Source organism: Microcaecilia unicolor, chromosome 13, assembly GCF_901765095.1.
Source record: "Microcaecilia unicolor chromosome 13, aMicUni1.1, whole genome shotgun sequence".
NCBI lineage: Eukaryota > Metazoa > Chordata > Amphibia > Gymnophiona > Siphonopidae > Microcaecilia > Microcaecilia unicolor.
Genome location: NC_044043.1, coordinates 72,964,378 through 72,980,591, shown reverse-complemented (window position 1 = coordinate 72,980,591; position 16,214 = coordinate 72,964,378). Strand labels below are relative to the sequence as shown.

General features: G+C 44.7%; 1 protein-coding gene across 2 annotated transcripts in view; it reads left to right on the top strand.

Annotated features, from left to right (window-relative positions):
- CFAP74 (cilia and flagella associated protein 74) overlaps positions 1 to 16,214 on the top strand; it is a 119,138-nt gene that overhangs the window by 74,614 nt on the left and 28,310 nt on the right. For both annotated transcript variants that reach the window (XM_030186085.1, XM_030186084.1), the window contains exons 25-30: positions 659 to 935; positions 3,240 to 3,377; positions 5,152 to 5,324; positions 6,280 to 6,417; positions 10,620 to 10,729; positions 16,140 to 16,195. In XM_030186085.1, coding sequence (XP_030041945.1) covers positions 659 to 935; positions 3,240 to 3,377; positions 5,152 to 5,324; positions 6,280 to 6,417; positions 10,620 to 10,729; positions 16,140 to 16,195 — 892 coding nt within the window. The remainder of the gene's footprint in view (positions 1 to 658; positions 936 to 3,239; positions 3,378 to 5,151; positions 5,325 to 6,279; positions 6,418 to 10,619; positions 10,730 to 16,139; positions 16,196 to 16,214) is intronic.

Here is a 16,214-nt window from a genome sequence, read left to right as displayed (position 1 = left end):
TTTTATCATCCCTACCTTAGTAATTCCCTTATCTCTTATTTGTCCTGTTTGTGTGTCCTAATTAGATTGTAAGCTCTGTCGAGCAGGGACTGTCTCTTCATGTTCACGTGTACAGTGCTGCGTTCGTCTAGTAGCGCTATATAAATGATAAGTAGTAGTAGTAGTGGTGAGACATGATCCCAATGTTTAGCATTGCAAAGAAAATGAGCAGCAGAATTGTGAAGTGTTTGAAGACAATGAAGAGAAGATACCTGGAAGTACCACAATAAATAGAATTACAGTAGCTGATACGAATGAGAACAAAAGTGTGGATGAGAGTCTGGAGGACAGGAAAATTAAGAAACTGCTGCTAATATGATGCTTTTGGCTGCAACTATTTAGGTGGTGTTATCTGCTACATTAATACTTAACTCTTTGTATCTTACCATGGGTAACTATGGTACAGTCTCCACTTATTCTCCACCCAATTGTGAATTAAGTAGTTAACTCAGGAATTAGTGCATGCTATCAGGCTGCTGCATTGTTAGTGTGTGCTAATTCCCATATTAACTGCTTAGCACAACTTAGTAAAGCCTCTAACAGAATTATTCCATTTCAAGTATAAATGATAACGTAAGCAGGCTGGAGAAGTAACTCAGCTTGTGTTTGTTTCTTTTAGACAGTTCAAGGTATCATGTAAAGCCATCGGAGTCCATCCTCCTCTTGCTCTGTCCCATTCCTTAATTCGTTTTGCTGCAACTGCCTTAAACGACATGTCGACAGCCATCCTGTATGTGATCAACTCCCACACCAGCCGCAACTACTTCGCCTATGATGTCCCCAGGATTGGCAAAGGAGACGTTGCCCCAGTTGGACCAACTTTCTTTGAGTTTCTCATACCAGAAGGTTCTCCTATAGATATCATGCCATCTGTTGGCAGTGTCTTGCCAGGGGAGGTAATAGGCCCTGAAATATGTCTCTTAGGGCCCTGTTTACTAAGCCGCATTATAGGTGCGTTAGCATTTTTAAGTGCATTAACCATGTACGCGTGTTAACTGTGTACGCACCTACTATATCCCTATAGGTGCTTACACGGTTAGCGTGCGCGCTGATTGTAGGCGCGTTAAAAACACTAACGTGCCTTAGTAAACAGGGCCCTTAGCTAGATAGTGAAACTAACATGAGCCGGTAGTGGGAGGCGGGGCTGGAGGTTGGGAGGCGGGGATAGTGCGGGGCAGACTTATACGGTCTGTGCCAGAGCCAGTGGTGGGAGGCGGGACTGGAGGTTGGGAGGCAGGGATAGTGCTGGGCAGACTTATACGGTCTGTGCCAGAGCCGGTGGTGGGAGGCGGGGATAGTGCTAGGCAGACTTATACGGTCTGTGCCATAGCCGGTGGTGGGAGGCGGTGATAGTGCTGGGCAGACTTATACGGTCTGTGCCCTGAAGAGCATAGGTACAAATCAAAGTAGGGTATACACAAAAAGTAGCACACATGAGTTGTCTTGTTGGGCAGACTGGATGGACCGTGCAGGTCTTTTTCTGCCGTCATCTACTATGTTACTATGTAACTGGTATGGCTATTTGTGCCGCTTTAGGGTGTCTTCTCCAAAAAGTTGATTTAAAGATACGGCTAATTAACTGTAGTACTAAATGGCTGCATTTAGTATTCTGAGACTTTTTATGTTATCATGAGGTTGGTGGAAGCCAGTGTACTCTTCAATTTTGAATATAATAACCCAGAGGTATTTATTTATTTAAAAATTTATATTTTATTTTATTTATTGCATTTGTATCCCACATTTTCCCACCTATTTGCAGGCTCAATGTGGCTTACAGAGTTCTGTTATGACATTGTCATTCCAGGATAGCAGATACAATTAGTGACGTACAAAGATTAAGTGAGGGGAAAAACGAGGAGAGTTGGGTGGGTAAATCTAGAAGATAGATTTTCTTGACTCGTTGTGTTGGTGCAGTAGTTTAGTAAGGCTGTGGGTTTTCTTTGTAGGCCTTGTTGAAGAGATAAGTCTTCAGGGATTTACGAAAGTTGGTAATTTCGTCAATAGATTTCAAGTCAGTAGGTAATGCATTCCACAGCTGCGTGCTCATGTAAGAGAAAGTAGTGGCATGTATCAGTTTGTATTTTAGTCCTTTGCAGCCGGGGAAGTGCAGCTTAAGGTACTTGCGGATGATCTTTTGGCGTTTCTGGGAGGCAGGTCCACGAGGTTTAGCATGTAGGTTGGGGCATCTGCGTGAATGATTTTGTGTACAATCGTGCATATCTTGAACGCGATACGTTCCTTAAGTGGAAGCTAGTGGAGTTTCTCTCTTAGGGGTTTTGCACTTTCATATTTAGTTTTTCCGAATATGAATCTGGCGGCGGTATTCTGGGCTGTTTGGAGTTTTTTGATAGTCTGTTCTTTGCAGCCAGCGTACAGTGCGTTGCAGTAGTCTAGGTGACTTATTACCATTGACTGTACTAGGGTACGGAAGATGTGTCTTCGGAAGCAAGGTTTTACTCTTTTGAGTTTCCACATAGAGTAGAACATCTTTTTTGTCATATTTTTCACGTGGGTGTCGAGTGTGAGGTTTCGATCGATGGTAACTCCAAGTATTTTCAGATTTTGTGAGATGGGAAGAGAGCAATATGGTGTCGTTATAGTGGTGAAGTTGCTTGTATTATGTTGTGAGGTGAGTACAAGACATTGTGCATTAAGTTTTAGCTGGAATGCATCCGTCCAGGAGCTTACAACTAAGCGGATTACAATAAAACATACAGAATAAAAGTCACATAATAGAATCTGAATTTACAAAATACAGAATTACCATATTAACCCCATTCCTGACAAATGTGTCTTCATTAATTTATTAAAAAATGCCATACTGCCATCCAGTCTTAAAGCCCCAGGTAAAGCATTCCAGGTCTGCGGACCAGCAAGTGAGAAAACTGTATTCCAGGTACTAGCACATTTCACAAAATGACAATCCCTAGTTATCAACAACATTGCATGCCCTGACCTCAAGGCCCTTAAAGGCCAATACACCACAGTTGCCTCTTAAGATACCAGTACTTGCTGTTGCCTCATAACAAAGTATAACAATTCAGGGTACATTTGAGGTATGGTACTAGCGGATAGACTGATAAAAGACTGACAGGTGATTCCCCACCCCTAACCTATAGGTATGTGGGAAGAACAGGAATAAGACAATGGATATTTAATTTCTCAGATGCTATGTATGTGATCTGCTCTCTTAATCACAGAAATGTCTAGTCCGGGTTTGCTTCAGACCTACCCTGTCAGAGCAGTCAATCAAGGAAGAAGCCGTGAGGATACAGCAGAAAACACTGGAAGCAAGAGCTGTACCGAGAAAGGAGAGCATCAAGGAAACAGAAGTGCCGGTAATAAAAGTGCAATCATACAGCACCCGAGAACAAGTCTTGGGGCAACAAAGACATCACTGAGGCACTGCCTGTACACTGCATATAGGGGCCTTTTTACTAAAATGTGTTACGTTTTGGGCTTGATGAAGTATAATGCAGACTTTTAATGTGCGGCAAGCCTAAAACTAATGCTGCATCAAGAAGAGGCACTCCCAAAGTCTTGCTTTTACTGCACCTTAAGGTTTAATGATTTTTTATTCATGATCAGAGAAATCCTACATCTAACAATTAAACAACAAATCTAGACAAAAACTACAAGCGATTACATGACAGCAATGAAACATAACAGAAGAAGAGGCAACAGCATCAAACAGCAAAAAGCTGGATAACGCATGATCCCATTTTTGTTTTGTGAGAAGACTTCCGCACCCTCCCCCCCCCTCATGACCCTAGTTTCCGTTCAAAGTTAACAGCTGTATACAAGATCACCCCCTCCCCCCCAACCCTACTCTAACCCATATCTTAAACATACACTGAGATAACCCGGCGTCTTGACTCTTATGACGCCAGGTCATTGTTTTTACTGCACCTTAATAACTACCCCTCTTAGAATCCTTCTCCGTTCCCCCTAGGTCCATTCCTTTCATTGCTAGGTTGCCTTCCTAACAAAAACTGACAAAAGCCTGTTGCCAACAAAAAAAAATATTGTTTCCTGCCAGTTGACAGGCCCTTCCTGTTATCCTCTTTTTGTGTTAAAGGCAGCCTGTAGCTAGGGAGTTCCAAATCTGAGGACTTGTCATCAGTGGTGTAGCAAGGAGGGCTGCCACCCAGGGCGGTTCACCGTTGCACCCCCCCCCCCCGGGTGCAGCACGATGACACCCCCCCTCAGCGCATCAACACCCCCCCCCCCCCCGACCCAGTGCCTACCCTCCTCAGCTCCCTCCAACCAGCTCCTGCACCCTACCTTTAAAGAAATTTCAGAAGCCGTGGAGAGGCGCAGTGCCTCGCGCCTGCATGTAAAAGAAGCGTGGATCGTCATTGGGCCTTCCCTCACGCTGTCTGTCCCACCCTTGCGGAAATAGGAAGTTGTGTCAGCAGAGGGCGGGACAGACAGTGAGAGGGAAGGCCCGATGATGATCCACGCTTCTTTTACATGCAGGCGCGAGGCGCCTCACCTCTCCACGGCTTCCGAAATTTCTTTAAAGGTAGGGTGCGGGAGCTGGTTGGAGCCGGAGGGAGCTGAGGAGGGTAGGCACTGGTCGGGGGGGGGGGGGCACTGGTCGGGGGGGGGGTGTTGATGCGCCGAAGGGGGGGTGTCATCGTGCTGCACCCGGGGGGGGAGCTGGCAGGGAGCACCCCGCCCCAAGCTGACACCTGGGGCGGACCGCCCCTCCCGCCCCCTTGCTACGCCACTGCTTGTCATCCTGCTTGTCCTTGGAGAAACCCAAGTTACCTCCCTGAAGTAGGGGTTCTCTGTAGACAGCAGCATACAAGTCCTCAATAATCACCAATCTCCCTTAGGAGCTGTAGTCTGCAAGCTTACAGACTGAGGAGGTTCCATGTGACTGTGCAGGGCAGGAAATGCGGGATATACTCAGTTTCAGAAAAGCTTCTAGAAGTTGAACTAAGGTGTAGAAGCTTTTTCCCATGTGGGCTCCTTCGGATTACATCACCCAAATGGGAAGACTGTATCCTGATGCCACAGAGACCATCTGCTACTGTGACTTGGCTTTATTGACAAATTGAAATGCATTGTAGATGTCTATAGATGAAATTTTTATTCTTCTTGCAGAGTAAAAAGGAAAAGAGAGAGCCAAAGTCTGAAAAGAAAAGTGCGAAGAAATCCCCAGGTCGTACGTCACCAAAATCCACAGGCCATACCTCCCCCCCAAAGCACTCTGTGAAAGCCAACAAAAGTGACATCTTTACTGCCTGCCTACTAAAGCCAGATGACATAAAACCTGAGTAGGTTGATAACAGAAGGGCCAACTGAAATAAGATATGATTAGTTATTTGAGCTGCAACGCACAAATGGGTGTGGAAAATGTTTAAGTGGGGAGGAGGAAGTAAGAGAGTGTCAGGGAGGACTTGGCAAGTTTACTCCTAAAACAGGGCCGGAGCAGAGTTTTATTACACGCCCTGCTATTTGCAGCAGGGCTGGCAAACTCTGATCCTCTAGTGTCATAGGCTAACATCCATGAGATTTATTACTTTACCGTGAGGAAAATTTAGCATATATGGCTCTATGATTGTAGATTTAATTTACATAATTTTAAAGCCAAATTGTGTCTTCAAGGATTTATTTATTTATTTATTACATTTGCCCCCCCCCCCCCCCCCCCCACGCGCTTTCCCAAACATGGCAGGCTCAATGCAGCTTACATAGTAACAATATAAAGAATTACAAAGTCGTAAGAAGAATATGCAATTTGTAGTAAATGTAATATTAATGGGCTTAACGGATAAGTAAATTGAACATAGGAGGAATTGGGTGCAGAAGGAAAAGAGCGTTAGGAGGTAGGTGTAGGAAGATGGAGAGGAATAGATATGGGATAGCAATAAGGATAATGGGAAACATGGTCAATGTATAACAATCGTCGGTAAGAATCATGTGGGCAGGCTTTAGTTAAGTTGAATCGTTAGGGTAGGCTTTCTTGAAGAGATGGGTCTTCAATGCTTTTCTGAAGGGCAAAAGGCCTTGAAGTTTTCCATTGCTATTCTGTTGAATGAAAGGACCAATGTCCTGTGACAGCCTACATAAGTATAGCCATACTGGGATAGACCGAAGGTCAATCAAGCCCAGCATCCTGTTTCCAACAGTGACCAATGCAGGTCACAAGTACTTGGCAAGATCCTTGCTCATACAGCAAGTGAACATGTCCCTTTGATTCACACTGTTGTATCTTCTCCCTGATTGTAGTTCAGATGTATACTTTGCTGCCCAGACTGCCAGCTTCCAAAGGTTCTCAGGACAGTTTGAGAGACACATTGTGCCTTGCTTTGTTGCCAGTTCTGCGGTTTCCACTGACCCGAAAAAATCTACTAAGTTAAACTACAGGTACAAGATAATAGAATTAGTGAACCTATATGTATGAATGATGTGAATTTAATTTTTATTGTATAGAATTTTATTTGCTGGATGGTTTCTAGGCTAATTTTCAGTAGCCCACCTAAGTGCAAAGTTCATGGATAGCTCTGTATCTGGGGACCTGCTGGTAGATAATTTATAAAGAAAACTTCATGAGCACTAGAGATGGGCAGCCAGAAGTTTTTCATTTGTGTCGTTTCCCATGTTATTTCCAGGAATGTGTGTGTAGATCGTTTTCACTGGCCATTTTTTTCATCACGGGAGTAAAGTCATCAAGGGATCCTTTTACCAAGCTGCGGTAAAAGGGCTCTAGGTCAGTTCCTACCAGACAGTTCCCACCCACCAACTCCATCTGGACAATTCTCACCTAGGATAATTCCCACTGAACCAATTCCCATCACACCAGGGAGGACAATTCCCACCCATAACTCAAAAAACGCACTAGGACAAATAGAGGCATATTTTCAAAGCACTTAGCCTTCCAAAGTTCCATAGAAACCTATGGAACTTAGCCTCCCAAAGTGCTTTGAAAATATGCCTAATAATCTCCCTCCCTTTTCTCTTCCATATCGTTTGGGGGACCAGTATACCCCCACCCCCCCCCCCCAACATTATCTTTTATGCATCCCTTTCCCCTTCCAGATCTGCAGTTCATGTGGTGGTGGGGGGGGGGGGGGCAGTGCTCCCCCACCCCCCAAACTAGGTTTGAACCTAATTCATGTTTAATCTGGGATCTAAATGTCATAAATAAGTAAATAAATATATAGATAAATACAAAGTGCAGTTCATGTGGGGGGCAGTGCCCCCCTACACCCCCTCAAACTAGTTTCAACCTAATTCAGCTCCTCAAAGTAACACAGTGATTACGATTTATAACAAACTAGGAAATAGGCCCGTTTCTGAAAGGAAGGAAACGGGCGCTAGGCAGGCAATCCCCCACCCTCCCTCGGTGTTTCACAGTCTGCCCTACCTCTGTTTTCAACCACGCCCCCGCGTTGAGGCCCTTGGACCCCCCTCCCGTGACCCTGTCGCCCCCCCCCCCCCGACATTGTCGACTGTGCTGACGAGGGACCCAAACCCCCGACAGCCGAAGTGCTATTCTGCCTTTCGCGTTGGTTCCTCAATGCTCTTCTCAATCTCTTCAAGTTTCTGTGCGTGTGTCAGACGTCAGACGCACGCACAGAAACTTGAAGAGAGTGAGAAGAGCATTGAGGAACCAACGCGAAAGGCAGAATAGCACTTCGGCTGTCAGGGGTTTGGGTCCCCCGTCAGCACAGGTAGTCGACAACGGTGTCGGGGGGGGGGGCGGTTTTCGGCGGGAAGGGGGGTCACCAGGTTCGCGGAAGGGGGTCCAGGGGGCCGTAACGCGGGGGTGACAGCTGATTCCGAGGCAAGGGGGGGAGTAGGGAAACACGCTCCACGTGTTTCCCTACGCCTCCCCTTGGTTTCAAATCAGCTGTCACTGACGTCAGTGCGTGCCTGCCTAGCAGACCACCTCCAAGGGAGGCACGGTCCCTGGCACATTCGAACGTTGGTGGTGAGAATTGTTATATAGGATTACTACTCTACCTATTCAAAGTTATTATACGTCCTATGTGTAGATTCATATGCTGCTCTAACCTCATTTCAGACGCCGTAAAAAAAAAAAAAAGCACCGCCAGGACTTATGGGACCCAATATAACTACTACTACTACTACTTAACATTTATAAAGTGCTACCAGGGTTACGCAGCGCTGTACAATTTAACACAGAGGACAGTCCCTGCTCGAAGGAGCTTAAATCTAAAGGCCAAGAAAGTGCAGTCAATCAAATATAAGAAAGAAGCTGCAGGCTAGGGAGGATGAGAAATGTCCGGGGGGTTGGGGGGAAGTCCTTGGTGGGAAGTGTCCTGGGGGGGAATTGGTGGGTGGGAACGCTCCTGATACCGGTAAAAGGACCCCTGCAGTGGCATCGGCGCACGGGTCTGCCACATGCTGAGGCCCCCTTTTACCACAGCGGATGAAAGGCATCTTTTTAAAGGAAATGGACGTGCAGTAAGTTAACCCACTTGCTGTGCGGCCATTTCCTAGGGGAACCCTACAGCCACCTATTTAGGAAGCGGGAAGGACTTCTGCGCTGACCCAGCGGCAACCGGCAGCACGTGGGGCTGCCTGATTACCGCCAGGTAAGTCCCCGGCTCGAAAAAAATGAACTAATTTTTTCAGCATCGGAAATAGAGCGATAGGGGGTGGGAACTACCACCGGACTCCTGCGGTAGTAGAAAATTGGCACTTGGCAAGGCTGCAGTAGGCTTGCCGCGCCGTTGTAAAAGGGCTCCTGAGGATAGTGGACTATAGATGAGTGAAGGATTGTGATTTCTTGTAATATTGATTGTAAAGAATATGTAATTAATATGGAATAGTCATCTTTTCTGTAAGATTTGTTCTTGGAAATTTTACAAAATAAAAAGAAAAGGGCTCCTGAGTGCGCAGTCTTTCAAAAGTGTGCAGACTATTTATGAAATGGGCGCACACTTTTGGAAAGAGTGTGCACTCTTTTTCCCATATTCATGCATGCACAGGGTTCGCACTTGCCTGATGTTTTGAACATGCGCAATGCAGGAACTATTGGGAAATGGTGTGTACATTTTCTGAAAGTGTGCGTCCCCTTTCCAAATAGTGCACACGTTTTTTTTTGTATTATACATTTTGTTAGCAGAACTAGAAACAATCATAGTACAAAGCAATGAAGTATTCAGAAAGCGATCAAAGAACTGCTACACAGCACCTAACCCCCCCCCCCCCCCCCCCAAATATTGCCAACACAGTTTTAGGCCCTAGTCACGTACCTAGTTTGCCTATGCCTTAATCCAGCCCTTCTCCTGCTTGGAACATTTGCTATTGCCCATATATATATTTTACAAAAGGCTCCACTTTCAGAAGAGCCTTGTGTAATATACCAACAGAAATGAGTACTTCTTAGTTCCAGTCTCAGTGGCTTGTACAAAATGGGGCTTATAAAAGAGGTACTTTTTGGACATTTAAATAGGTATCATATTATAGAATTACCCCCATTACATATATATATCAGGGAAATATAGACCTTGTTGCATCTATGGGGGAAGTTATCAACATGGGCTACCTTTAAGATGTGCTGTTTTACCACTAATTTGTGCTATTTTAGCATATGGTCCCCTTTTATGCAATCAAGACCTAGTTAATAGTAACTGGGGTTAACAGTATAATAACATGCCTTAACGATATCTCATGTTTGTTTATTTAAAAAAATTATATATTACCTATAACCTAGGTGGTTTCCATATAAATATATATAATAAATTGAAACAGAACAGGACAGACACAATCATACACAAATCACAGTAGTATAGTTCTTCATTGCTAAATTCTGTTATCAACTTCCCCCTTATTTATGAAATAAGAAACGTCTGTAGAAATCAAAATGACTGCTAAATATGTAGTAAAGGTAAGCCAAGAATAGGGCAATCATGCCATTGTGACATCACTGATGAGGTTGGTTATTATTATTAGCATTTGTATAGCGCTACCAGACGCACGCAGCGCTGAACACCTGATACAAAGAGACAGTCCCTGCTCAAAAGAGCTTACGATCTAAATAATACAGACAGACAAGACAGTTACCTGTGAGGGAAGTAATGGGTGAGAAGGAAGGAAGGGACAAGAGGAGGGCAATTGAGTAATGGCTAGGAGCTAAAAAGCAGCAGTGAAAAGGTGGGTTTTCAGCATAGATGTGAAAACAGGTAGAGATGGAGCTAGACGTATAGGTCCAGGAAGTCTATTCCAGGCATAAGAGAGAAAAGGAGCGAAGCCTGGAGTTAGAGGTTGGTTCTTAGGCTTTCTTGAAATGAGGCATTATGACATCACAATATCAGCTTTGGTTATCAGAGACTGAAACTCTTCACACTAAAGAGTAAAGTTATGCAATGAGACCCTGTGCTAAAGTAGCATGATTTGTGGTAGAATAACCCTTCTTAACGGTAGCCCACGTTGATAACTTCCCCCTTTAGCACTAGTGATTTCTAGTGATTTTCCTTGAATATATTCTTAATTGTGCAAACTTCCTTTGAATACAATGAATGAATTTTAAGAACACATGGATTTGTATCACTGCAATAACTGATCTACCTGTAATGGTTTTGGATTGACTTTCCCAGCCCTTACAACACATTGTACCTGGAGCTGTGCTGCCCTTCTGTCGCACCCCCTATTATCATCATCTCTGACAATGGAAGAAACAACATCAGCTTTGGGGAGGTTGCAGTAGGTATGAACTTCTATTGAAAGAGTCATTGATTTTTTGCTCTCTGTTAACTTAAACTGCTTGCTTGCCTGTATGTTAATAGTGTATGAAGCAGAGCCTACATTTATTAATTATTTATTTATTTGTTGCATTTGTATCCCACATTTTCCCACCTATTTGCAGGCTCAATGTGGCTTACAATGTTCCGTCATGGCAGTCGCCATTCCAGAGTAAAAAAAGTACAATTGGTATTACATACAGAACATGGATGGCATAATAGAATTAAACAATCAGGTATAGAAAGAGAACATTCAGAATATCAGGAGAGTGGTGATGCGTTATAGTTCCTATTATTGATTCTTGTGGTATGCCTTGCTGAAGAGATAAGTCTTTAGTGATTTACGGAAGTTGATTAGGTCGCAAATTGTTTTCAGGTCAAGTGGCAGTGCATTCCACAGCTGCGTGCTCATGTAGGAAAAGCTGGACACATGTGCTAGTCTGTATTTTAGTCCTTTACAGCTGGGGAAGTGAAGATTTAGGAATGTGCGTGCTGATCTTTTAGCATTCCTGGGTGGCAAGTCAATAAGGTCTGACATGTAAGCTTTTCTCTTGGGGGTTTGGTGCTTTCGTATTTTGTTTTTCCAAATATGAGTCTGGCTGCAGTATTTTGGGCTGTTTGAAGTTTCTTGATGATTTGCTCTTTACAGCCAGCGTAAAGTGCATTGCAGTAGTCTAGATGACTCAGCACCATTGACTGTACCAGACTGCGAAAGATGTTCTTTAATGGGCAACCAGTGCAAAGAGGCCAAGACTTAAGGCCTGTCTAGGGCACATTAACTGTTGCACCAACCCTGCCTATGCTAAGAGACCTTCCCCACTGTATTCAAGTCAACTGTACAAGGCTTCCCAGCCTTTTGACTCTGCTCCATACTGCTGCAATAGTCCATCTTATTGTTCATTCCATTATTCTCTATGCATCTTCCATTGTAGTGGATTTTGTACTGATCATACTCAACTGGAGCAAGCACCTACTGTCATTTCAGCTTTTATTTTGTGCTCATTTTTTGTACTTGAACTTAAATCCCTTAAAAAAAATCCACAAAAAACCCACAACTACTCCCATGCAAACCGTGGGATTTGGGAAGGGGTGTAGAACAGAACCATCTTGTGTGACTTAAAGCTCTGGGACACAATGCAGCACTTTGAAAATGGAAGTGTGTATGGGTAGCACATGGACATCAATGAGAGATGTTTATAACCATTTCACTGACTTTCTGCAGGTCTCAACATTATGTATTGGTATGTAGTTCTTAGGTGAAATCATGGAGCTGCTAAATCTATTTTGCCTTGGGCCTGTTTATTTCCTTTCACGCCTTTGTTCTCGTGGGATGAGGAGGAAGGGACTTTTTTTTGTTAATTTATTACTTGAATATGGACTATAACAAAGTAATTCAGATGAGCATCAGTATAAAAGGCTCAGTAAATATGGTTCTTTCCTGGCTAGTGCAGTTTGGAATAGCCTTATAACCCATTTATGGCTGGATTCCATAAATGGTGCCCAAATTTCCGCACGCAAAATTGCATGCTATCCTGAGATGCACGTACAACTAAATTGGATAATGAGCCAATTAGGGCTAATAATTGGGTGCTAGCAATTGGTGTTAATTGGCAACATTTTTGATTTGTGCGTGCATCTTGCTTCTATAAAGATCTGCACACAAATCTTATAGCGCCCAGCTCAAAAGGGGACATGGCCATGGGAGGGGCATGGACGGGTCCGGAGCATTCGCCTAACTAATGGACCAGGATTTACACCAGGTTTCAGTTGGTGTAAATCCCTGTGCTCAAAGTTGGGTGCAGATCCTGGCACTATGTGCTATTCTATAAAGAGTACCCATCCCGGAACACCCAGGACTGCCAAGAGATAACTCTGAGCCCGGGGCAAAAAATTCTCAGGGCTGCGCCACCATCCCCTTCCCCGCTGCTGCTCCCCGCCCCCACTGCCGCCGCTGCTGCCCTCCCCCCCCCCCCCCCCCCCAACTGCTGCCTCCCTCTCACAGCAACGAAAGAGAGAGAGTGCTCTGCCGGTTATAGGTCCTTCTTCCTGCCATGCTCTACCTCCTGTGAATTAACTTCCTGTTTTTGCAAAGGCAGGATGAAGCCAGGAAGAAGGACCTGTGGCCAGCAGAGCAGTCTCTTTTGATCGCTGCCATTGGGCCCCCAATGGTCCTGGGAACACCCATTATAGAATACTATTCAGCACCAATTTTTTTTTGGATGCTGAATTTTGAGTGCCATTTACTGAACCCAGCCCTTAGAGAGTAATTCTATAATAGGGCATCGAGGATAAGAGGGTAAGCAGGAAAAGTAGATGTCCTCTTTTCTTTATAGAATATTAGCGCAAGTGGCAGAAAACACACTTACATTTAAGTTGTGATCACTTATATCAGCCCTATAGTTGGTGAAAATGTCTGTGCCTAGCCAGAAGGTGTGTAAATTCTAGTACTCCACCTATGCTCCACCCATCTGCATGCCCACCAGCAAAGTACACACCATGAAAACATGTCGCTTTATTTTCCATGTGTTGGTATTCTATAAGAGGTCCATTTACACCAGAGGCGTAGCCAGACCTCGGCGGGAGGGGGATCCAGAGCCCAAGGTGGGGGGGGCACAGTTTAGCCCACTTTCCCCAGCCGCTGACCCCGCCCTCCCCCCTGCTGCCGCAAGGTACCTTTGCTGGTGGGGGTCCCCAACCCCGTCAGCTTTAGTCTTCTTCAGCGCTGGTTTCCAGTGCATTCGCTAATCTGTGCTGTGAGTCCTGACATCCTCAGGACTCACAGCACAGATCAGCGAATGCGCCGGAAACCGGCGCTGAAGAAGACTAAAGCTGGCGGGGGTTGGGAACCCCCACCAGCAAAGGTACCTTGTGGCGGCAGCAGGTCGGCGGGGGAGGGGGCGAACGTAGAGAGAGGGCCAGGACTAAATCTGTGGGGGCACATGCCCCCGAGGCCCCACCTAGCTACGCCCCTGCTTTACACACATTCCTGCCACCAAAAACTAGGCAGCTCTTTAGGGAATTATCCCCATAGGGAATAATTCTCTACAGATCACCAAAGGTCAGGCACCGGGATGCTTTGCACTAAGCACAAATGCTATACAGCAGTTACATATGTAATTGGCATTATACATTACTAGCATAAGTCAGCATTTAAGCACCAATATTTAGGTGCAGCCACTTATACCATGTCAATAGCTGGTGTAAATATCCATGACTAAGTTGTGCGCACAGCTATAAGTATGCTATATCTGTACCTTAGCATGTAAATTCTGGGCACACCCTCTCCCATGTTCACACACTCCTTGCAGCTACACGCTATAGACTTTGCATGCAAAGGGTTATAGAATACCAACTAAGTATAGTTACGCATGTAACTGGAAATTAGTGCCAATTAGCACCAATTAACACTAATTACCTCTAATAATTGGTTGTTAGCCCCAATTAGCAGCTAATCGGTCAATTAAGTTATGCGGAATGTGTGGATTGACTATTTGGCGGGCTTTCACAGCGTCCGTAGTGTCTACACTGCATTGCAGCGATATTATTACCAGTTACTCTTCTTTATATCAGCACCCATTCTCTGTGATATTTATCATAAGTATCTGACCCCTGAGGCAGACAGCAGATCCGTCGAAACACGGTTCCATGTCGGGTCACATACTTGTGGAGGAGTTGCCTAGTGGTTAGAGTGGTGGACTTTGGTCCTGGGGAACTGGGTTCGATTCCCACTGCAGGCACAGGCAGCTCCTTGTGACTCTGGGCAAGTCACTTAACCCTCCATTGCCCCAGGTACAAATAAGTACCTGTATATACTATGTAAACCCCACAGAAAGGCAGCATATCAAGTCCCAGTTCCCTTTCCCTATTTCAGATTCTACATGGAATGTTGCTACTATTGGAGATTCTAGATGGAATGTTGCTACTATTTGAAATTCTACATGGAATGTTAATGTTGCTATTCCACTAGCAACATTCCATGTAGAAGCCTGCCCTTGCAGCCGCGCAGGCTTCTGTTTCTGTGAGTCTGACGTACGTGCAGGACGTCAGACTCACAGAAACAGAAGCCTGCGCGGCTGCAAGGGCAGGCTTCTACATGGAATGTTGCTAGTGGAGGAGTGGCCTAGTGGTTAGAGTGGTGGACTTTGGTCCTGGGGAACTGGGTTTGATTCCCACTGCAGGCACAGGCAGCTCCTTGTGACTCTGGGCAAGTCACTTAAACCTGTATATAAAATGTAAGCCGCATTGAATCTGCCATGAGTGGGAAAGCGCAGGGTACAAATGTAATAAAACAAAAACAAACTTATCTGGTGCCAAATAAAGTTACTTAAACCTACCCACCAGCTGACAAGATTCCTTGGTCCACCCCTACTCCTTTGTTCTTAGAGAACCAGTCAGCTTAAGAATAGTCTAATTTTACATTTTCCAACTGTCAAGGCATTGCATTATAAACAGGTTTTGAACTCTGCCTTTAGTTATCAATCAGCTCTACTGTGAAATAACTTACCCAAGGCTCTCAGATGAACAACTCCTTATGCTGTTCCTTTGGAGAAAATTAAAAGCAGCTTTGCTTAACATTTCTTAGGCTAATTCTATAGCTTGATTTATCTCAATCTTCATTTGAAAGATGAAAGACTTTATTCATTGTAATGTTTTACTTTCCTTATAATTGGGGAGTTACATGAAGTGTAATTAGATTCCTAACAGCTTCTGGTTTTATAATCTGCTTTGGGTCTTTTACAAAGGAGATGGCTAGAATACAAATATATAGATTAGATTACTCCCAAAGGGTAACATAGTAACATAGTAGATGACGGCAGAAAAAGACCTGCATGGTCCATCCAGTCTGCCCAAGATAAACTCATATCTTGAATTTGTACCTGTCTTTTTCAGGGCACAGACCGTATAAGTCTGCCCAGCAGTATTTCCCGCCTCCCAACCACCAGTCCCGTCTCCCATCACCGACTCTGGTACAGACCGTATAAGTCTGCCCTCCCCTATCCTAGCCTCCCAACCACCAATCCCTCTTCCCCCCACCTGCTCCGCCACCCAATTTCAGCTAAGCTTCTGAGGATCCATTCCTGCTGCACAGGATTCCTTTATGCATATCCCACGTATGTTTGAATTCTGTTACCGTTTTCATCTCCACCACCTCCCGCGGGTACTTCTTTGGCGATGACTTGCCGATGATGACCAGTTAAAGGAACACACACAGTTTTCTTGTGGAGGAGTGATGGTCAAGTCAGTTCAGAGTTACTAAGTGAAAGCAGCAACAAAGGATTGACCACAGATCCCTTGTTATTTGATGTGTACCTTGTTTACTGTTATAGATTATTATTCTTAAAGCTGTTTTTACTTCAGAGTTAACATCTATTTCAGGTCAGAGAGTGCTGAAAAAAGTTGAAATACAAAACATCTCTCAAGCGCCTTTGGAAGTATCCTTGCCATGAACCT